The sequence below is a fragment of the Sparus aurata genome, chromosome 17 (genome assembly GCF_900880675.1).
Source record: "Sparus aurata chromosome 17, fSpaAur1.1, whole genome shotgun sequence".
NCBI classification, from domain to species: domain Eukaryota; kingdom Metazoa; phylum Chordata; class Actinopteri; order Spariformes; family Sparidae; genus Sparus; species Sparus aurata.
The window spans coordinates 29,356,409-29,378,715 of record NC_044203.1 but is presented as its reverse complement, the minus strand read 5'-3'; the positions used below and the strand labels follow the sequence as shown (position 1 = coordinate 29,378,715).

Here is a 22,307-nt window from a genome sequence, read left to right as displayed (position 1 = left end):
ACTAGAGAGACCAGTGTGGTCATTTGATATATATTGATCCCTTTTGTTTTCCAGATTTTGGTCAGGTGTTCCCTCTCTTGTAAGAACGACGCTTTGACAATGACATGTTTTCTGTTATAGACACATTTTTCTTTTCTTTTTTTTAATTAGAAACCTTTCAATAAAGCCCTTTTCGTGGCAGACATCTTTGATATCTCACACCAGGAAATGTGTAGGTGTAGGGTTAGGGTTAGGGTTAGTATTAATTGCTGAATTTCTTGCAATCCTGACTTGACCTTAACTGTGAAAATGAAACACTTCATGTTCTTGTTTTAGCTCTAGAAATCAGTCAACAGGGAAGTAATCCTTAGAAGTGAAATTAGGTATTACAACAGCACTAGAGACAAACTAGACAAGACACATAAACCAAATATTAATAAATTCATTACATTACAACAGTGTGCATATGTATAGTCTGTGTGCGTCGATGCAGTTTACAAAACATTTAAATGTCAACGATGTAATTTTTTAACAAAGCATTCATGCATCAGCTGATTAAGTAAGTAAGATAGATAGATGGGCCGAGAGTGAATTTTCCTGTTTTATTACCTTTTTTTTTCTTGTTTCTAATGACACCTGTGCTCTTCCTGCAGTAAAATGTCTGCGTTTTCTCTCGTGAGCATGATACACTTTCTCACTTATGTAATAAATTGATTAAAAATACATTATAGCTTCAGCTGCAATCTTTCTCCCTGCATAGGAACTTTAAACTCCGCCTGAGGATAAGTTTGTGTTCGACATGCTGCAGCTGCTGTTACAAATCCATTTGGAGCAGTGGACGGTCGCCATGAAATGAAATATGAGGATCTGTGCTTGTATGTATCTTACTGACACAAGAAGAAATGGTGGGAAACCTCTTTTATCAAACATTTTCATCTTTTATATAAAAAAAGGAGCACAGATGTAGGTCACAGGCCCACACGGAAATTGTTCAATATGGAGATTATATAGATAGACCACAGATGACATAGTGCACGGTTGTGAAATGCTTCGGACACAAAGATATGCATGTACAATATATACAACAGCTGTGAGTTACATACACAATGCATTACAATCAGTATGAATGCATATGAAGTCTAATGAGACGGGTGTTTTCTCCACGGTGAGCTCAGAGGATCTCCAGGTAGATCGCCGTGTCTGCGTCGCTCGCATCACTTTGCACCTCTCTTGTGCGCCTCACTCCCAAACCCGCTTGTCTGTCTATTCCTGCACCCTCACCTCCACCTCTTCTTCTCTCACCACCTCTTCGGCCCATTGGACGGATCTGGGGGGAAAAAAAAAAGGGACAGATGTTGCTAATCCTCAAATTTGGGAATGAGGGGTTTTTGTCTGTGCAATGCCCTCTGTTGCCAAGGACATACCCTGCACTCACAGATCGGGATAATCAAATACCTGCTTAGTATGAACAAAAAGAGGCGTGCAGTTCTGGTACACGAGTTGGTAGCTGCCGTTGGTGTAGATGTGAGTCACTTCTGTGCAGTTAATGTAGAGCGGCGTCCGGTCCTGATAAATCCCCAGGCCTCCAGGGTACACAGCTGGGCTTCTCCTCAGGACGTGTCTGAGGGGAGCAGAACAGGGACGTGAACCTCACCTCACGAGCAAGTGTGGCGATTTGTGTGAGCATTTTAAAAAAGGCAGAAGTGCTTCACATACTTTCCAGCTCTCTTTCGGCAGCAGTAGAAAAGGAGAGACAGAAGGAACACGACCAGGCAGACGGCTGCAGCGGGAATCACCAACCACAGCAACAGTGCCGTCTCTGTGCACGGATGAAAAGAGCAGCCACGGATCAGCAGTGCACAGACAATAGATGTAACGTTTTACCTCATCGGCCTCATGCATTTTGTAAATATACACATATTTTGAATTTGATGCCATCAATAGGTTTTAAAGAAGTTTATACAGGGGCAACAGAAGACTGGGGAAGTTGTGGAACACTCATTAAACACCTGTAGACAGGCAGACAGGTTCACTGATGACAGGTGATGGTATCATGATTGGGTATGAAAGGGTATTCTGTGTTTAATTTTGATTCAACAAACATTTTCCAAATTTTGGTTTGTAATAATCACACTTTTCCCTCCCTGCCGTGGCTGGAACAACGTGGATTACAGTTTAAGTTGAGGCCTTTCAGACATATTGCTTGTCTCTTGGCTTCACTTAGATATTATATAATATATCATCTATATTATAAGAATTTTTTGAAGGTTTTGAAAAAAAACACATTGTTCTAAGCACTGCATTATGAAGCAATATAAATGGACTGAAGTAATCACAGAGTATGGTTCAGTAGACGAACAACAGCATCAGGTTTTCTTTGCAGCATTTCCTAATTAATTCTGCAGCCTATTCTCTTCCAGCTGCAGGCGTTTTGCACAGATGTTTCAGCTTCACCCCACATCAGAGTGACTGAACTCAATCAAGAGGCAGCGTTATTGTCCTTTTTTAGTGCTTTGAAACACACCTTCTCCTCCCTGCAGGAGCATCAGGGAGTCATTTCCCAGGGCGTTGAAAGCGAAGCAGATCACCGTCTGGGGTTCGTCCATGCGGCCCCTCAGAGTGGCTGTCAGCACGCCAGGCTGAGATGACACCGACACGTTGATATCATGAGGCGGAACGGTCCCGTTTACGCTCCAGGTGACTGCCGCTTTGGGGTTGGAGTCGACCGAACAGCGACACAGCACCTCCGAATCCTCCAGCACGCACGAGGAGGAGAGTGTGAGGATGAGCGGTTTGTCTGCAGGAGAGAGAGAGAGACAGAGGGCACATTCAGACTCTGTCAGAAACAGTTGAGCTCAGTACACTTAATATTCTTTATCTTCTTTGAATCATAAATGACTTTTGCATCATATAATAGTTTCACGATCAGTCTGTGGCTATACAAAACAAAGGGTTTCCAGATGATGAGAGGGGCAGTGTGAAAAATGAGGGAGAGATTTATGTGATTGTAATCTTAAGATGGAAAGTTTGTTTGTTTAATCTTTTTCTCTCAGGGGAGTGAGGTACCAGACTATTTCTTGGGCAGAACCAGAAACCCCCCTAGCTGTTTGGAGCAGCTTCATATTTACTCTACAGAGCCGTATCACTCCTCCTGTCTACAGTTTTTATCAGTTTTCAGTGAGTAAGCGTAGCTCTGTAGATGTTAAATGTTCCCTCAAATCCCTTCTCCAGTGAAAATGCGGCTACCTTTAAATCCAAAAAAGGGGGAATTAAATAACAAAATAAGAGAACCAAACATCTTCACATCTCATTAATAGTTGTCAGCTATGTATTATTCTTATATTATTGCCAACTATTTGAATTCATTGTTTAAAAAAAAAAATTGTTAGTAGGCCTATTTTTGTTTCGTCCCCCATGACAGACAAGACAAGGAATATGAGGACGTCGTCCTGGGCGTTGGGACACACAGATCCGTATCTTAAAGACCAAACGACGACTCGACTCGTCTAGAAAATGATTAACAGACAAATGGATAATGACAATAAAGGTTAGCTGCAGCCCTGGTCAGTTAACTGTGACGTCACTGTTGGGTGTAGTTAGAGATGTGACAGAGAACACGACAGCTGAAACAAAGCTGACACTTCAAAATCAAACATAAGCCGGTGAAGCTCTTGGTCAGACATTCCAAACATGGAGTTAAGTCATTGGAGGCAAGTCTGCAGGAAGCAGGATTACATTGTATGTTCAGCGGCGTGGGACGGGACTCCCCACGACCAATCAGGTTCTGTGCTGTGCAGCGGACCCTCATGTCTCGGGTCACGTTGTACACCCGGATTGAGTGTGTGCGTTGGTGGAGGTGCACCGTGCGGCCGTGCTGAGTGTAGGACCAGCGGTACTCGGACGCCGGCGGGTCGGCTTTACATGTACAGACCAACAAGGCGCTGCTCCCCTCCTGCACCATCAGGGACTGGACCTGGACCATCACATCTTTTGGGGAAACTAGAAAGCACAAAAAAGAACAAAAATAATAATATGATTTCAGATTAAACTGAGGCAATGAACTCAAAGATATGTGTCAAAACTGTGCTCACATGTCACATGCAGATCCCTCGAGGTGGCCAGTGCCTTTCTTCCAGGGTGGCTGACTTCACATCTGAGCTTGGGTTTCACCTTGTGTGACACGGTGAAGGACACGGAGGCCAGCAACATCGGCCTGTGGGGCTCTGGGTGGAGTGTCTGCGCCGCCCCAGGCTCGGTGACGTTCGGCTGGGCCCCTCGCTCCCAGAACCACTGCAGGGCTGGAGGTCTGGAGGGGCAGTGATAGCTGACGGAGCAGTTGAGGGTGACCAGCTGTCCCTCGGTGGCTGCCAACATGCCGCTGATGACAGGAGCCTCGGGAGTGTCTGTCAGTGAGATAAACCTCCATCATTACTCTGTTGTGTTGCTGATGTGGGAAAGAAAACAACACGTAACATTTCTGCATTAAAGTCTAAACAGGGCTGGACCTCTGTCAGATGTTTTGTTATAATCCTAAACGTTTCCAACAATGTTCAAACCCAGAGAAATCTGTTACTAATCTGACATTATGAGTTATCTGTCCCAGATTTCCATGTAGGTTTATGAACCAAAATATGCGAGGTGGATGATCTGACAATCCTCTTTCTCTTCTTTTATAGGGTTGTTTTCCGAAATGTTTTTTTTTTCATAATCTTAATTTGTAAAAAGGACTTAAAAAGGTTGATTATTATTGCTCACCGAATATAAAAATTGTTGCATGTTTGTACAAGGGATGGTGAAAAAAATCGATTAACGATTAATCGCGATTATAATATTGACGATTATGAATCGATTATTACATTTCCAAAGATCGATTTTCAAAAAAAATAAAATATATATATTATTTATTTATTTTTATTTATTTTTTTTAAATTGTAATACAAATGGAGTCCTCCTCTTACTGGCTTCCGCTACATGGTCCACAGTCTGGAGCCAAGATATGTTATTCCATCCCGGAGCTTTTTCACACTTAAATCGATTCCAAATCTTTACAAGGAGACAAAGCTTTCCGTGCAAGAGTCCCTCAACTCTGCTCACAGGGTAGCAATAACCTGCGATGCCTGGACATCCAGAGCTACAGGCTCATACGTGACCGTTACAGCTCATTATGTCAGCAGTTAATGGAAGCTAATGTCCTACGTACTTCAGACGAGAGCAATGGATGATAGCCACACAAGCGCAAATATGTGTGAGTTTCTCAAAGCAATGGCAGACGAGTGGGGAATAGAGAAACACGCCTTGCTTCTCGTCACCAACAATGCTTCTAACATGAGTCCGGCTGCTGAGCTTGGCAGCTTTCTTTTAACAGTGAAAGACTACATTTCAAAACAAAGTAAAAAATAATAATTTGGATATTACAGTTACACTATACAATATTGAAGGTGCTGTAAGGTGTTACTCAGAAGAGAAGTAAAATAATTCAGCAGCTGACTGATGTTAAATGGAAGGTCAATAATTGTTAATAATTGAAAATCGAATCGATAATCGTTAATAATCGAAAATCGATTTGGAAACGAATCGAGACTTCAATAATCGGAATTGAATCGAATCGGGAAATTGGGCTTATTAACCACCCCTAGTTTTTACTGTTATTCTTGGCAAACTGCTGACCTGAAGGAAGACATAGCTACACTTCATGCACTTCTGCACATCAATATGCAATAAAATGTATTCTTATCTTTTGGGTTTTTTTGTATGCACTTAGTCATGCTTCGGAGATTCTTTACTGTATGGTGATTATGTTTCCACATCCTTAATGCTGGACAGACATTATCTGGTTGTTAAACATTAACAAACAAACACCTGTATAGGAGATTAAAGAGGCAGTGTATGGACTCCCCCACTCACCTACAACATCCAAACTGAGCCTCCTTGGCTTCCCCCAAAGTAAGTCATCACTTTTCTTCAGAGCGATCTCAAACACCCGCGAGTCGTCCTGGCTGATCCTTTCGATCTTCACTGAGCAGTCTCCATCTGCGATTCGCCCAAAGAGGGACGTCCGGCCTTGGAAATCCCTGCTCACTTGATCTCTGTCCTCGCTGTTAAAAGCTGTGCTGCGGAGAGGGAACAGGTGGCCGCCACCTCTGAACCTCAGCCGGACGTCCACCCTCTCCTTTCTGCCCCAGAGAGGATGAGGAGCGGGAGGAGTGAAAGAGCAGGGGATCACCACACAGGAGCCCACAAGAGCTTGGACACGGTCAGGGACTGAGGGGACAGGAGAGACGGCCTGGACGCCCCTCCACAAGGCTGCTGCTGTGATGCAGAACAGAAAGAATACACATGATATGATGCATAAATGGCTCGTTCTGGGTTCAGGGTTAAATCACAGGAGACAGCTATCAATCAAGTCTCATAGCTGTGATGATTACGTCTTTTTTTTGTTTGTTTTAACTTGATCTCTATGAAACCAAAGACTTTTCCCTCCGTGTGCACGCCCAATTTAAATGTCTCTGTTCCAGCATTGACTTCTAATCACGGCGGTGTGGCTGAATTTATCCTTTGAGGTCTTCTAGAAAGGTCATCGTAAAGAAAACATTCCACTGACCCGCTGTTTTGGCAGCACTGTCTGCAAATACACAATATGACCGGGGTAAATTTCGCAACAGATGTATATTTAGAAAAGGGAAGAGGGCATCTGCACCTTTGGCTCTGGAAAATCTACTGCACTTGGTTTTTAACTCAGTGGACATGATGTTTTAAATATTTTAAAACCACATTTATCTAGATTTTTGCACACTTTTGCTTTTATTGTCACAGTCATTAACTGCATCGGGTAAATACATGATCATATAATTAATAATGTAACAGAAATGATCCTTTTTTTGTGAATATAATGTAATCCTCCAGTATAGTGCATTCTGCAGGAAGCATTCACAGACAAAAAACCCCCCAGAAACAATACAAAAAAAACCAACAATTTCTCCTTTTCTTACAGGAATAGATAAAGATAATAGCAATATCAGAGATGAGAAGTTATAATATAACAGGCTTAATAAGACTGAATAATAAATAGCCTTAGAATCCATGGAGGAATCTGAGGCTAATGCATTTTTAAGAGTTAGAAAAGGATTAAATTACTCACCAAAAATCAGAGGACACACAAGAAAGACAGTGTCCACATGCATGACTGCAGCTCTGCTCTGCCGGCACAGACAGAGGGAAGGATGACGAGAAGAGCAAAGAAGGGGAAGTTGGAGTGTTTCATTGTTGTCGAGGTGCTGTGACTTCACTTTAATGTATCCCCTTCCAAAATCTTCAAAATATCTGTCTTTATTACATTCATTCATTACATAGCTCAAAATGTGAATTTTTCTTTTAATCAGCACTGGTTAGTAGTTTTACAACTGTACACTTATTGGACCATGTCATAAGTTTCACATGCAAATTCAGGCGGTGGAAGTAGGGATTGTCTGTTATAGGGAAAGAAAGACCTCAGCAAGAATGTGCGAGACAACCCATGACAATGGTTGAGTCATCCTCATGCTGCTGACCATTTCCTCAAAGGCTTCAGCAGCTAAATGTGCTCATCTCTGATTCCCGCAGTCTACGCAGACCGTACTTACCAAACCTCCAACAGCGTGATAAAAGTGACGGAGATAAAAGTTCCAAAGAAAGTTGAATAAAGCAGATTAATTATTGATGTCTCCACATGACGCCGATAATGTTCTGTCGATAATAAATATCCATCAGTGTGAGAAGGTCATGCCAGAACTTTTGTATTTATACAAAAGAGTTTAAGAAATGTATACAAATCTATGACTGTAATTGTCTGTTTTAATTTTTCAGCATTGCATTGAATTTTTGCAGTCACAATTTGTTTTGAAAGTATGTAAGGGTTTCATATTTTTCTTGGCATGTTTCTGAGAGATCAAACAAAACCGATGGATTGAGAGGCAGGGACAAAGACTTGAACCATGGACCCTTTGAAAAGCTGTTTGAATTGCTGCGGAAGTCATTGCACTCCGCCTCGCTGCACCTTAAGACATAACACAAACAGCTTCTCTGCCAACGCTCACAGCTGTAACAGCAAAACAAGACTTGAAGGGAAGGACACACAGAACATATCACTAAGACACGACTGTAAGGTAAGCATTAAAATCAATGAGCATGGTAGAATTTGTGCAGAATTCCCTCTTGATTTGTGGTACTGTCGTTTTCTGAATGTGGGTGTGAGAACTGAAAAGCCCACAGAGTTCAAAGTTAAGATACTACAAGAGACCATTAAGTGGCAGCATTTCTCCTGACAGTATTTTCTGAAGCCATGACCTCAGCTCAACAACTGCTGCGGTCTCAGAGGGACCTGCTGCTGAACTGGACTAGTGACCACCCAGCACCGTTGCTGCGATGGCTGCGTGATGATCAGGTGCTTTCCTCTGCCCACTACCTTTCTCTGCTGGAGAAGTTACCTTCCAATGCTGTGGCCCAGGCTTTAGAGACGGTTTGCGGCACCGAGGAGAGCAGCCAGAAGTTCCTGCAGGTGCTGAAGGAGGTGCAGGATTATTACTGCAGAGATCTGCAGGTCTGGGTGGAGAGACACTGCAGGAATGATGCCGCCAGTAAGCCAGCACCTACAGCCGTGACAGTGGAAGGTGAGGTTGCTTTAATGTACTGGTGATGACTGTGAACTGTAAGTATTCATATTAAAACGTGCATTTAAAGTTAAAAGAAAGGTGAACAATGTTGTTGCACAAAACTGGGCACTGCAAACTGCACGACAGGAGCTAAAGACAAGACAAGTTTTACTGCCTGAGTAATAAAGGTGTAAGAAAATGATTAACAGGGTTCAAACTGTGATGTCTTGATAAGGAACCTTTCATTGATGTTGGCAAAAAAGGAGTGTAAAAACAATATTTAGGTCAGCTTTGATAAGCTTTTCAGCCGTCATGCTTACCAACATGGTTCTGTCCTGGTGAATCCCCTGACTTCCTCTCTCGCCTCACTTGCTGGCTGACCTTTCTTGTTTTGAGTGAAATGACTTGACAGTTGTTGGACAGATTGCTGCGTCATGCGGTTGTAATGACGGTGATGTTTTTTTCTTTACGACCAAATACTTGCAGGACTAACACACATACTTTCCATGATCCCATCAAGCGTGTGTTAGCATGCTACCAAGCTAAGATAGTGACCATGGTAACCATTATATCTGCAAAACATGAGCGTGTTGGCATTACATTAGCATGCTGATGTTAGCATTTAGCTCAAAGCAGCCCTGCACTTAGACTTAGATTGTGCAATATGAGGATATTTTTCCCTCTCCAAATTCTTGTCATTGTCCCTCACGGATAAGAACAATGTCATTATAATCTCAGGAGTATAAAGATAAGCAGACCTAAACTCTGGTAAAGCCTCAGGGAGACCCAACATACTGCAAATCTTTATGGGTTTGATAGAGCTGTTAGCCTAACTGTAGACACTGCAAAAACAAGAATATCAAACTCATGGTATCCAAACCAACTTGAAATTACACTGTGTAATATATACTGTATATCAAAAGATCTCATCTACATACAAATACTGTGATATCCACAGAGAAGAAGAAAGGACCAATTGCTAAACTGTTCAAAGGAAAAAGCAAGGGATTCACCCTGACTGCTGAGGTTAAAGGTATGGATGTATTATTTTATTAGAAACTAGATTTTAATGATATTATTTATAGATAAATACCTTGTTTTCATGTTTTGAGAACGTATCAAGTGAAATGATCTTTGCTAAGCAGCTAAAGAAGAACTGAGACCCACCAGGAGCGTAAAGCTGTCCAACCTCCGAGGTATGTTGATATCTTAGGTTACCTGAAAATCTCAATCTTATCAAAAACTGAGGAGTAATCTAACTCAAATATCTTGACAATATATTTAATCTTCCTATCCTGCATTGCAGTTCCCATTTCTGCCCACAAAACAACCCTACTGAGGCGTACAGAGCAGTTAAAGTGCTACTCAGAGGGTGAGGGTGTAGCTTCAAACTCAGCTTCTCACATCGAAATCCGCTACACTGACCTTTTTGTGACAGAAGATGACGACCTAGTTGACGGCAGCAGACACGAGTACTTTGACCTGGCGAGCAGAAGAGCTCGCATCTACGTCCATCAGGCCTGCCAGCGCATCCGGCCATGCCATCTACTGAGCCCCAATGAAACATCTGGACGGCCTCCCAAAAGAGTTAAAGTGAAGGGTATAGCTGGTATCGGAAAGAGCGTAGCAGTACAAAGACTGATGTATGAGTGGGCGATTGGGAAGAACATGCGTGAATTCACCTGTGTTTTTGACCTGCGCTTCAGAGAGCTCAATCTGATTGAAGCACCCCTGAGCTTATTGGAGCTGCTTGGGGAACGGTTCCGGTACCTGAAGGAAGCTCTACCAGATCTTTTCTCCTCACCAAGCTCTTTGCTCTTCATCTTGGATGGATTAGATGAGTTTAAATTCCCTTTGGACTGGAATAGTCCAGACAAAAACATTGACGTTGGTTCGAAGGTGCCGGTCTCAGAGCTGATGGTGGCTTTAATCAAGGGAAGTCTTCTACCAGAGGCATCAGTCATTCTCACGACAAGACCATCCACTGAAGCTCCCAAGCGTTTCTTCCAGAGATGCTGCGTGGTGCTGGGCTTTGAGGAGAGTCAGGTGAAGGAATATACCACAAAGTTCTACAAAGACAGTGAAGTGGCTGAAAAAGTCTACGATTACATCTTGAACAATGACAATCTTTTCGTGCTATCCTTCATCCCTCTTTATTGCTACATCATCTGCACCGCTATGGCTGAGTTCTTCTCAGCAGAAAATCAAGATGTTGGTGACTCAAAGTCTCTGGAGCTGAACCCGCCCAGGACAGTCAGCGAGGTTTACTTCTGCTACCTGTTCACAGCAGTCAAGCACCATGCGCTGAAGGGGAGTACAGGGAGAAGTACCCCGAGATCTGACGTTCTCTCCCTCGCCAGGCAACATCTGACAAACCTGGGAAAGCTGGCTTATGAAAGCCTTCTACAGAAAAAGATCATGTTCGACAGAGCTGATCTGGAGAACTACAGTGTTACACCTGCTGATATCCAGAGCACCTTTCTCTGTCACATCCTCCAGCCTCTCAAAGAGGAAACAGTGGAGATGTTTTCTTTCTTTCACTTGACCGTTCAAGAACATTTGGCTGCCCTCTACTGTGCAATCAATGTCTTCAGCCAGGAGGACATAATCCAAGCTCTTGACTTCTGGTGCTTTGGGCAACATCCGCCATCCTCCACAGCTGTACCCCTGCAAAACACAAACATCGGCATGGACAAGCTGGAGAGTCTCCAGATGTTCACACGCTTCTTCATGGGAATGCTCCGAGCTCGACTGGGAGGTCAGTTGGATGGCCTTGTTCTCTCCCCCATGGAGCAAGGGGAAGCCATCCCTGCCAGGCTAGGTCTGTGGTTCCAAGACCAGTTTAAGGGCAGGGAGCTCGAGAACCATGCAGCCCTGAATCTTCTCCACTGTCTGATGGAGTTCCATATGAAGGAAACTACAGGCATGGCAGCACCAGAGATCAAGAAACTCAACCTGTTTAAAATGAAGCTGACAGTCGTGGACTGTGCAGCCATGCACTATGTTCTGCAGTTCTCTCCACACAAGCTGCAGGAGCTCAACTTAGGCTACTCAAACATCGGAAACAGAGGACTGAACAGACTGGGGCCAATCCTACATCGCTGTGAATCTCTCTAGTGAGTAACTGATTTCATTTTGCTAAAAAAAAGGCTGTGTTTCAACTTACTGGCTGGCCAATGCCCTTCTCTGTGGAGTGTGCATCTTCTCCCTTTGTCTGCATGCTTGAGACTGTCACGTATAGCTCTGTGACAGACTACTAAGCTCTCCAGGGTGAACACTGCCTCTAGCCAAACGCATACTGGGATCGACCTCAGCTCCCTTTGGGAAATGGATGGTGAAACACATTGTCAAGCTAATGTTTTTCTGTGCTTTTTTTTTCAGTTTGAGGTACAACTGCCTGGATAAGCAAGCAGCTATTTTGGAATCTGAAGTTCTGAAATCAAATGAGTGCCAAGTGAAAAAGCTGTTGTAAGTCACAAAAGAGTTTTTGTTACAGCTATAACACCACCACTTTGAAAAATACACACATGGGGTATGGAGGGAACACTGGTCGTAATATGCGACAGATTATTTATTATGGAAAGTCATGGTATAATCAAAACATATTAACAACCGCATATCAAAGTTTGGTTCCCTGTTTCTTTGTCCAACCCTTACATCGAAACAGTTTGGGTTAGCCATCCAAACACAATGGATTTCTGAAATTGACATTTTAAAAGCTTTTCTTTGAGGGAACTAAATTCAATTCTTCTGAAGAGTTTTCAAGACCTACATGTGCCCTGACCCAGCTCCGCCCCCAACACACTTAACTATATGTATGTTACTGCAAACCAATTCTTCTACTCTCATATGCAGTATGTGTGGCAATAACCTGGGTCCAGAGGGTGTTATGGAGCTCTGGAACGCTCTGGAGTACAACACCACAGTAGAGGAACTCTATCTGGACATCACCGGCATCACAGAGCGAGGAACCGAAAACATCGTCAACTGCCTCAGCAAAAACACCTCCCTGAAGACGCTGACGTAAGGTTTAAAACACACCAACTTCTGCTGAGTGTTCTCAATGTCATAGTGTATTAAAGCACTGCCATCTAGTGTGAGTTAATGCCTTGTCACCATGAACAGTAACAACTCTAACTTGGTTGTTATCTCCTTCATCAGCATTGTTGGGAACGACATCGGACAGGTGGGGAAGAGGAGGTTGACGGAGCTGGAGCGATGCAGACCAGGACTCCGGATAATCGCAAACTTTGTGGACGACCTTGGATTGCTTCAGGCCTACCTGGACTGGGTGGAGGAGATCCGGGCCGACAGAGACCAGATGGACTCAGTGAAGAATGCAGACGCCCTGCAGTCGGTGCTGAAGGGGCTGCAGGTGGCAGGAAAACAGGTGGAGAGAGGAGAGAAGGCAGAGAAGGCCAAGGAGCTCCAGACAGAGATTGTGAACTTGCTCAAGTCTTCAACAGATCTGAGTGCAGGAAGAGAAACTTAAGCTATTGAGCAAATTGTGTGGTGTAGGGTGTTCTCTGAAGTTGCTTTCGAAACTGCCACCATGGGTTAACCGACATTCTGACTTCAATCTGTATTTGTCTACCGATTTTTATTTTGCAACTCCGTCTTTATGAATTTCACACATTTTAAGAGAATTCTCTCAGACATGATTTTGAAATGATGATGTGATCCAGAAGCGTGGGACTGAAAATTTCACATCAGTACACTCCTCTTGCTTCAGGCCATGGAAATTAATTGCTTAACACAATTTTCACTATACTGCGACACAGTTCCTCTACTGTACTTGTGTGGCAATAACCTAGGCAAGTGGGGTTTTTGCCACTGTTAGACACTCTGAACCACTGAACATCATGAAACATGCAGAAAATAACAAATCAGTCCTGTGGAGACCTCAGCTGTAAAACACAGTTAAATAAAATGTTACTTTTGTTGTTTTTTATTCTTCATTATTTCTGTGAATGCAATTGATGTCGAGAATACTTTGTATGATCTTTCTTGTACTTCAACTCCTGAATCCCTAATAAGTCCTAATACATTTTGATTTATGTTATTGGAGTGTTTTTTAACAGTTTGATAAGAAGAGGTCAAACAACGTGCTAGAACCGACTGGATTTCAAGTGACCCCAAGCTTGAATGATGTCATGTGAGATAATATGCTGGATTATCTTTGTCCATCAGACTTTTTGACAAACAAATGTTATGTATATTTGGTAATTCAAACACCAAATACAACTTTGAACTTTAAATGTGTGTAATAATAATCCTTCATCACCGATCAAATGATATATATATTGAAGGAAAATACAATGTTTTATTTGGCAATTCTTATCGTTATTCTTGTTTTAACACGTACAGCAGTGGGGACTGTGAAACCTCAAACAACTCAACACAAATTACATGTTGAAATGAAGTAAGATTTACCACATATTGCTACAGCAGTAACAACTGTACGTCTGCTGACTGACTGAAGTGTATATATATATTTAATAAAAGATATATACATATATATTTATATAACGCCTGGTACATAGTGATGCACATAAGTTCCAAAAGCATTTCAGGCAGTGCAGCAGCAGCGTTTTCTGTGTGAGAGAGTAACTCCCTGTGGTGCAGACTTTGCAGAACTTTTTGCATGGATCATAAAAAGCAAGTGTCTCCACACTTTTTCCCTTGATAGGCTAAAAATTAAACTTAATGATGGGCCAAGGGCCAAAAACAATTACCTATTAGGAAGCTCTGATATAGTGAGACATAAAAAAATTCCAACACAATAAGATGTTAGTGTTGGCTTTAATTTTACGCATAGCACTACAGACATTGTGTCATTGTGTTAGTGGATGTCCACAATTCAGCTTTTTTCTCTGTCTGTAATACATCTTTTCTCTCTGTCTTATTGAAGATTTAATCGTTTGATTCCAAATCACAAATCAAGTTACAAAACTGTTCGATTTTTCATTTAACTTTGTTTATTGAGCTATTTTCATGACTTTTAAAACACTGTTACTTGGTGACATCAAGTTTTTTACTTCATCATACTGAAGGAAAAAAAAAACACGTAGCTCTGTGGTGTGAAATGTGCTGCAAAGATCTCGCATCACTTGCACTTGTGCAATATCTGCATTGAAAACAATTCCTACAAACTCTCTGAAAATGTCAAATGACTTCACAAAAAACCAGACTCGTCTCTGCTCGTCATCTTTCTGCACAACAGACCTGATGAACAAGTAAGTCATTGTCACTTCCACAGTAAACATACGAACTGGTCAAAATCTAAGAAGAAAAAAGCAAGATCTTTTAAAATAAAGTTAAGTTTGTTTGGCTTGGTTTTGGATCTATCAAGCAATTGGATATTTTGAAAGGAAAGCAAGATAAAGTCACAGATGATCATAGAGAGATGAGCATAATTTCTACTTTGAAATTTTAAATGTTTAAGAAGGCTGTCGATTGTATTTTTTTTTTTTTACAATGTGTGTGACTTATCTTGAATGTATTAACCATATAATTAAAAAAACACAGCAAGGGAGTACATCAAATGTGTATCATGGTTGTTGCAGCATATAACTTCCTGTTTTTATGCCTTTTTATCATTATTTCATGTTCTGGAGCAGCATCCTGTCACAGTGACTCACATGTTATGAAATACATTGCAAACAGATATTTGTTTCATCAGTTAATGTTCCCCTCTATGGGGCACCGTTTAGCTCAGTTGGTAGAGCGTGCGTCCCATGTGCCGAGACTCTGCAGCAGACCTGCGTTCGACTCCCTACCCGGGTCCCTTTGCTGCGTGTCACTCCCCCTCTCTCTCACCCTGTTTCCTGTCATATCTTCAGCTGTACTATCAATAAAGGCCAAAAAAATACTTTAAAAAGGAAAAAAAAAAATGTTCCCCTCTGTCACAGAAACATTTAAGTGGAAAGAACAACTTTTGTCTTATAGCAGGATCACATAGAAGCATCCTGCATATATTGAGCCTTGAATGAATATTAACATGATTTAAGAAAAAGTCTCTCATAGCTGCAAGAAACTGCAACCTACCTATCAAATTCTTTTGGTCTACCAGTAGTTATATCAAAGTAGTTATCCATGACTCTTTTTCCTTTGTGTTGGCTGCTAATGCATTGTATGAAACCCTCAAAAGATCATTTGTATGGAGATTAAATTCAAAAGTGGTTCACCTTAAATGCCATTGTTGTTGCTTTTCCATCTTGGTAAAGACTGAAAAGATAGTCATGTCAATCGAATAAGTACAACACTGTTTTGAAAATACCTGTTACTGAAGCGCTGAAATGTAACAAACATGTGAACTTTTCTATCTGAATCTCCAGACTTGTTTAAAAACTGAGCTTCTGCCTCTCCTGATGAACAAACATGACCGGAGATCTGAATATCCTCCTCATTGGCTTTCTGCTGCAAGGTGAGTTCTTTTATATGCCGCATGGACTGATAACAATACAGGTAACAAAAGGCATTCGAGCAGTAACATGGCCTCACTGGTGTCAATTATCTTCCTCATGATTTGTGTTTAATGTTCCAGGTGCCCTGTGCGGAAAGTTTGAGGTCACTGTGCCCAAGTCAATAGAGGTTCTAAGTGGATCCTGTGTGACCATCCCCTGTTCCTTTGACGTAGAGGACACATATAACTCATCTCTTGATGAAACATGTAAGGCACTGTGGAAATATGGTCGTAATACTGTTGTGTTCGACAGCAGGAAACCACTATCAAGCACAATACAAGGAGAACTGAAAGGAGACTTAAAAAGAAAAGACTGCAGCACAACCCTGAACAACATGAGACCTGAGCACAGCAAAGAATTTCACATGAGACTGGAATGTGACCACGTCAAACTGAATTTTAATCAGAAGTTTAACATTTCAGTCACAGGTAGGTTTTACAGTCCATTTACAATTACAACAATTTGTAAATACAATAAATATGGAGAGTAATAATTGCTGTTTGTATATTGATTGGTTCAAATGTACTTTCCCACCAGATGTTCCACTCACACCGACTCTGACTCCGTCCACACTGAAGGTGAAGGAGGGAACCTCAGTGAGTTTGAAGTGCTCTGCTCCAGCTCCCTGTCTGTCTCATCCTCCAGCTCTGACATGGACTTCCAGCCTAGGTCACATTCAGGAGTCACTGCAGGAGAATGTGGACAGAACTAAAGTCCAGACCTCTGTTCTGAACTTCACTGCTTCTCGCCTTCACCATGGAAAGGAAATCTCCTGTACTGCAGTCTACAACAAACAAGATGGCAGCTCTCAGTCAGCCCCTAGCGAACGTTTGACGCTTAATGTTTCCTGTGAGTTCATGTGTTCATTTCCTCTGTGAAATTAATCTGCAACATCTCAAAATGTGGTTTTACTAGACATTCATCATCTTGAGAAGGAGCAACCTCCATGTTAACACCCTTGTACTATTGCAAACGTTATCTGCATTAACCAAACTTGGCGCAACTTTGCCTAATATTCTGTGTTGCTACATCTGTTACAGACGCTCCAGTGATCCTGCCCTCATATGACTGCACCCAAACTGCAGACCAGCTCAACTGTTCCTGTGAGACTGTGGGGAATCCTCCTCCTGCTCTACAGTGGTATTTGGATGGGTCACCTGTCAATCAATCTGACAGGTTTGCAATCAGCAATGAGCCTCTAAACATCTCAGGTCTGAGGAGCATCATCGCTGTGAGTCAGCCAGAGGGGAGAGCTCTTCGTTTGTCCTGCAACAGCTCCAACTCCCTGGGATCAACTACTACAACATTTTTCATCTCCAGATTTGAGCCTCACGGTTGGTCTTTGTGCGGAAACTCAGGATTTCTTGAAATTAATCTGGTATTAACATCCATCATATTTGTGATATACTAATACTATACTTTACCACTAATACACGATATACTATGTGTAACAGATGCTTTTCACTGTGTTTTGTGTTTAATATCCCCCTAAGAATGCTTCACGTCAAACTGCAAATAGTACCAAATATATTGTACTTCTGACAAATTTCCACATTCTTCTGTTCAATCTCATACAGAATGTTCACGCAGAGTCCTTTTGCTAATCTTCGTTGCCATAGCCGGCAGTATAACAGCAGCATTAGTATGTGCTCTACTGGTTGCTATCAGGTACGTTACAGCTCGGGAAACTATGAACATTCAGACTACCCATATGCAGCAGGGCTACTGTTGTTAAGTTAAAGGAGACCTATTATGCTTTTTTGTTTTTTTCTTTTCTTCCTCTCTCCGACAGAAAACACTGCTCCTGAAACGCCTCGTCAGTAGTCTCACCTTTAATTTTGTAACTTTGTGACAAGTGTGATTTCACCATATCACACATTTAGCAATATTTTTCCCTAATTTATCTAAGAATTAATTTAGAACAGCTGCTCTGTTGTTGTTGTTGAGGGTGCTGGCCCAGGCGTGTGTGAGCTGACCAATCAGAGCAGACTTGGCATTCAGGAGGAGGGGCCTTAAAGAGACAGGAGAGAAAACACTGGCCTTTTTTAGATAGAAAACGCAGCACATTTTCTCCAAGGTAAGAGCGGAAATGTGCCGGCCTGTCTTTCTAAAACCGAGGCGTAATATTCCTCCTTTTCCAAAAGCCGCCACTGGGGTAGGCGTAAACACGTGACGTGATGTGAAGCATGAAGTCGGGCTGTGAACAGTGACAACGAATATGTCTTCAAAATAAGAGCTTTACATTGCACCCCATTGGAGTTCTTAGCGGGGGGCTTTTAATTTGAAAGTAGCGACCATCCCTAGCTTGCCGACACAACAACAAGCTAACACAACCAAACAGCTACAGAGACCGAGGAGACGCTAGCATCTCCTGGATCTCAGCGGCTGTCCAGTTGCTCATCTTAATGTCTGTGGATGAAGCGAATGACTGACTGCTGTGATCAGCTGTTTCCTGGTTTTAAAACTCCCTGGCTGTGGGTCGCACAACAGTGCAGGTCATCGACACCTCCGCCCATCTTAAGCAGGGGCCAGCACATTGACGCCTCTGATTTAGATAGCAGGCGAGGCGGAAATAAGTGTACCCCCGAGGCGGCAAATCGGCGGACCAAAACAGACCCCCAATTTGCCGGCCTCTGTCTAAAACCGCGGACCGAGCTGCCAAAAGGACGGGCAAATTGGCGGCTTGGTGCTCTGTCTAAAAACGACTAGTGTTTCAGACAGCGGAGGAACACTATGACAGAACAGATGTGTTTTTTAAGGACTTAAGCATGTAAACCTTTTGTAGTAGTAACCCAAAATAAAACAATAAGCCTAAGCATGAGCATTATATGTCTGCTTTAAATCCAGCATAAATACTGACTTCAGATCAGTTTTTGTTAGTACCAGTTTAAGTTTTCTGGGTTCAACAGCTCTGCGCGTTGACGAACTTGGGTCCAAAATTAAGACTAGCTCACCCTCAACCCAAAGTTAAAATGAATATGTCGATGTAAGCTGGACGGAGTGTAACACTTTCTTTTTTTCAGGGCTGTTTGGCAAAAACCTACAAAGAGTGAGTGCACAGGTGACGCCAGCAGAGCTGTGATGAGTCGAGGCATGACAGGTGAAATGGAAAATAAGGTAAAGACCATTTTCTACATTGGGTATTAAAGTAGGCATAATCCAGCTGTGCGTCTGATGTTTTATTTTTATTTCAGGTGTCTTTCTTGTCTGAAGAGGATATTTATGTCAACACCAATGTGATGAGACAGTCAGATAAACTAGAAGCTCAACTAGGTCATCAACATGTTGCCAATCAAAGCTCAGAGAAGCAGGATGAGGAAGGCAGCGACGTGTTGTACGCCAGCGTGATTTGGAAAAGCAAGAAGAAAAGGAGGAAGAAGGAAGATCACTCTGGGGAAAATAACTTCTATCTGGAAGAGGAGAGGTGCACTGGAAAAAATGCACAGAAGGCAGTCTCCACTGAATACGCTCAAGTTACATTTAGATAGATAGATAGATAGATAGATAGATAGATAGATAGATAGATAGATAGATAGATAGATAGAAACAATAAAATACTATATACAACTACTTAAGTAGCAATAGAATAAAAAGAGAGGCAGTATAGTGAAATAGAATAAAATAAAACACAGAGGATAAGGTGCAGTATTTATATAATAGTAATTTAAAGGGCATTATTTGAGTCTTGTGGAGAAACTCTGTTTTTACGTTGGTTGGAATTTGTTTCATCTGATAATGTGATGATTTCTAAAGCACTGTCTGTGTTTTAGGTAAAAGTTACACATAAGATGATGTTATATTGTCAGTGTTTAATCCCTTACAAAGAATTAGTACCTCTCTGACTGTCTCACAGAAATAACAAATGTAAAGGTCTCGGGTCTATTAATGAAATTGAGGTGTACAATAAATTATTAGTTTTTATGTTTTCCTGTTTATATGACAATGGTGACTGATGACAGTCCAAACATGTCTTTTAGTTTGTATAAATGTCTCCATAAAATGTTTTTTCACAGAGGTTCAGGCACTAGCACAGTGTCTGGGCCGTATATAATCTTTATAAGGTATACTGGTAAAGTCTGGAGATGTATTCTTCTATATTCAATACTGTTTATATTGTATACCAGTTTGCATCACTCTGCTACATGCAAACCGGGCCTGTACTATATTTGCAGAGCATTCTTTTTGTGCAAGGTTTTAATTTCTTTGCCTGTTTGTTTTTGCGAGCTGAATCGTTGAGCATCGTTACTCTACTTGGTAGTTTTGATGTGATTGTAAAAATGCAGCGCAGTGATGATACATCGTTTCATACACGAGACATCTGTAACGCAAACAAAGTCTCTCTTTCTCTCTCTCTGTCCATGTTATCTACATAATAATATTAATAAATAATTTATTATGTTAAAAAACTATATCTGCAGTTTTTTTTATATACTGTATTCATTTGACAGATCATTACAGACAACTTTTTAAACTACAGCAATTTGAATACTCTCAAACTACAATTGAGTTGACACTATACACGTGCTACAGTTCTGTTGTCTGTGCTACGAAATGTTCAGCCTCCGTAGCCCCAGTGCTTTGTTTAAAAAGTGAATGCACAGCCCAGCTATTTATAAATCATTCTATGTTTATCAGCTGCATATTTTCACCAGGATAGTACTCTCTGTCTTTGCATCTTATTTTGATCACAGTCGGTTTGAATCAAAGTGCTTGTGACGTCTCAAATGTGGCTTTGGCGTGCAAGATTAAAGGGACAGTGTGTAACGATTAAACTAATTTATTAACTCAAATCAACGTCTTCGTTCATAAGTAAGTCGTCATTGGTGTACAATTACCTCTGCCAACAATCTGACTTATCCTCCTGAGCGAAGAATTACCTATCTGAATATACATAGCACAGGCAAGCTTTATGGAGGCAGCCATGTCTTTCCGGTTTTAAAAAAACTATGGACTGCCGAGAGGGACACAAAGCACTACGTGGTACTACGTAGTAAGGCTAAACGTGTTTTCGCTCAGAGCTAGCTTGACTGCCCAACTGAGAGGGAGCTCGTCACTAACAATAACAATAACCAACTACATCTTTACCTCATTACTTGAATCAGTAGAAATACTCGACGCTGCTGGGAAAGAGTCCATATTTTGAAAATGAGTTTCTTGTCCCTCAGGGCCACCGTAGCTTCCATAAAGTCTCCAACGTCTTCAGAACGGGAGGGGTGAACAAAGGAGTGTTGCAATGTAGAACCTCACAGTTAGATGGCGCTAAATACTTGATATATTACACACTGTCCCTTTAAGCCGGATCTTAAAAAAAATTACTCAGCCTCTTAAGAACAATATATGACTGAAGTCCATATTGCCCGGCCCTACAGGAGACTAAAAAATGTAAAGTGTTTTGATGAATGTGCTATTTTCTAGAGCTGTTTGCTTTATTGGCTATTAGTGTTTAGTCTGTTATTTAGGCAATTATTTTAAAAGACGATTATGTATTCTTGGTCCAGCTCTCTTAGTATTCTGTCAAATGACCTGGTAACATTTAAAATCATATTTAATTTCAAATATTGTGAATCTTAGTGGGAATAACAGCTAACTGTCTTGCCACTTTTTGTAATTAGGGTTAAAAATATCCAAGGTGGTTTAAACAATGCATTTAATCTTAAGTGCCCACATACCATTGAAATATAATAATCCCATGGCCTGCCTGGAGTCATGTACATCAGGTCGGATTTTACTCTTGTGGACTGATGATGGGTACAGCTGCCAGTGTTCAGCTGATTGAGTCTATCATCCCTTTTCTGATTTTCTGAATGACCTTAGTGGTAAATAATAGCTCTTATGAGAATTTCACCTAATGAAGTCTTGCATATGAGACAACAGTGCATTTGGCACTTGGAAAAATTAGCCTATTAACCTCCCTTAACACTCTATTCAGGGGTTATTGACACCACAGACCGAGGGACAGAAAACACTGTCAGCTGCATCAGGAAATAACAACCTCTCAGAAGATACTGACATTTGAGGAAAGTAAACCATCTCCTGCTCAGAGTTACTGAATATAATCATACTGCCATCTAGTGTAGGCTCGTAGTTGTTTTTTTCCTTCATCAGAAAAAAGAAAATAGAAATGACCTCACAGAGTAAAAAGACTTAGGAAACAGCAACCTCGTCACTGTAGAGACCTGTCCCATCCAGACGGCTCGATGTTGTTGTTGGGTAGGAGTTTCACCATACAACAGCA

The 22,307-nt window shown here is 41.6% G+C and overlaps 2 protein-coding genes across 4 annotated transcripts; one reads left to right on the top strand and one right to left on the bottom strand.

Annotated features, from left to right (window-relative positions):
* Nucleotides 1-150: 150 nt before the first annotated feature.
* LOC115566901 (sialic acid-binding Ig-like lectin 14) lies at nt 151-7,488 on the bottom strand. Of its 2 annotated transcripts, none has more exons than XM_030392959.1 (8): nt 7,118-7,488; nt 5,884-6,288; nt 4,071-4,382; nt 3,715-3,978; nt 2,504-2,776; nt 1,696-1,798; nt 1,435-1,600; nt 151-1,306 (listed from the first exon to the last, which is right to left on the bottom strand). In XM_030392959.1, the coding sequence occupies exons 1-8, from the start codon at nt 7,320-7,322 to the stop codon at nt 1,151-1,153; spliced, it is 1,884 nt and encodes a 627-aa protein (XP_030248819.1). In that variant the 5' UTR covers nt 7,323-7,488; the 3' UTR covers nt 151-1,150. The 2 variants fall into 2 exon arrangements, with proteins under 2 accessions (XP_030248819.1, XP_030248820.1); XM_030392960.1 differs by having other exon boundaries at nt 5,884-6,285.
* A 521-nt stretch (nt 7,489-8,009) lies between these two features.
* On the top strand, nt 8,010-13,936 carry LOC115566894 (NLR family CARD domain-containing protein 3-like). 2 transcript variants are annotated; one of them, XM_030392949.1, is made up of 8 exons: nt 8,010-8,120; nt 8,283-8,624; nt 9,565-9,639; nt 9,752-9,802; nt 9,913-11,722; nt 11,988-12,074; nt 12,462-12,629; nt 12,768-13,936. In XM_030392949.1, the coding sequence occupies exons 2-8, from the start codon at nt 8,297-8,299 to the stop codon at nt 13,096-13,098; spliced, it is 2,850 nt and encodes a 949-aa protein (XP_030248809.1). In that variant the 5' UTR covers nt 8,010-8,120; nt 8,283-8,296; the 3' UTR covers nt 13,099-13,936. The 2 variants fall into 2 exon arrangements, with proteins under 2 accessions (XP_030248809.1, XP_030248808.1); XM_030392948.1 differs by having other exon boundaries at nt 9,749-9,802.
* The last annotated feature ends 8,371 nt before the right edge of the window (nt 13,937-22,307 follow it).

What these genes read in the sequence shown, in the direction of transcription:
- LOC115566901 (XM_030392959.1), bottom strand. Translation starts at nt 7,322, where the DNA reads ATGAATGAATGTAATAAAGACAGATATTTTGAAGATTTTGGAAGGGGA. An exon ending in TGTGTGTCCTCTGATTTTTG is followed by an intron (nt 6,289 to 7,117) that starts GTGAGTAATTTA and finishes TCTGCATCACAG; the next exon opens with CAGCAGCCTTGTGGAGGGGC. An exon ending in TGCCGAAAGAGAGCTGGAAA is followed by an intron (nt 1,601 to 1,695) that starts GTATGTGAAGCA and finishes TGCTCCCCTCAG; the next exon opens with ACACGTCCTGAGGAGAAGCC.
- LOC115566894 (XM_030392948.1), top strand. Translation starts at nt 8,297, where the DNA reads ATGACCTCAGCTCAACAACTGCTGCGGTCTCAGAGGGACCTGCTGCTG. An exon ending in CCTGACTGCTGAGGTTAAAG is followed by an intron (nt 9,640 to 9,748) that starts GTATGGATGTAT and finishes ATCTTTGCTAAG; the next exon opens with CAGCTAAAGAAGAACTGAGA. An exon ending in TGCCAAGTGAAAAAGCTGTT is followed by an intron (nt 12,075 to 12,461) that starts GTAAGTCACAAA and finishes TCTCATATGCAG; the next exon opens with TATGTGTGGCAATAACCTGG.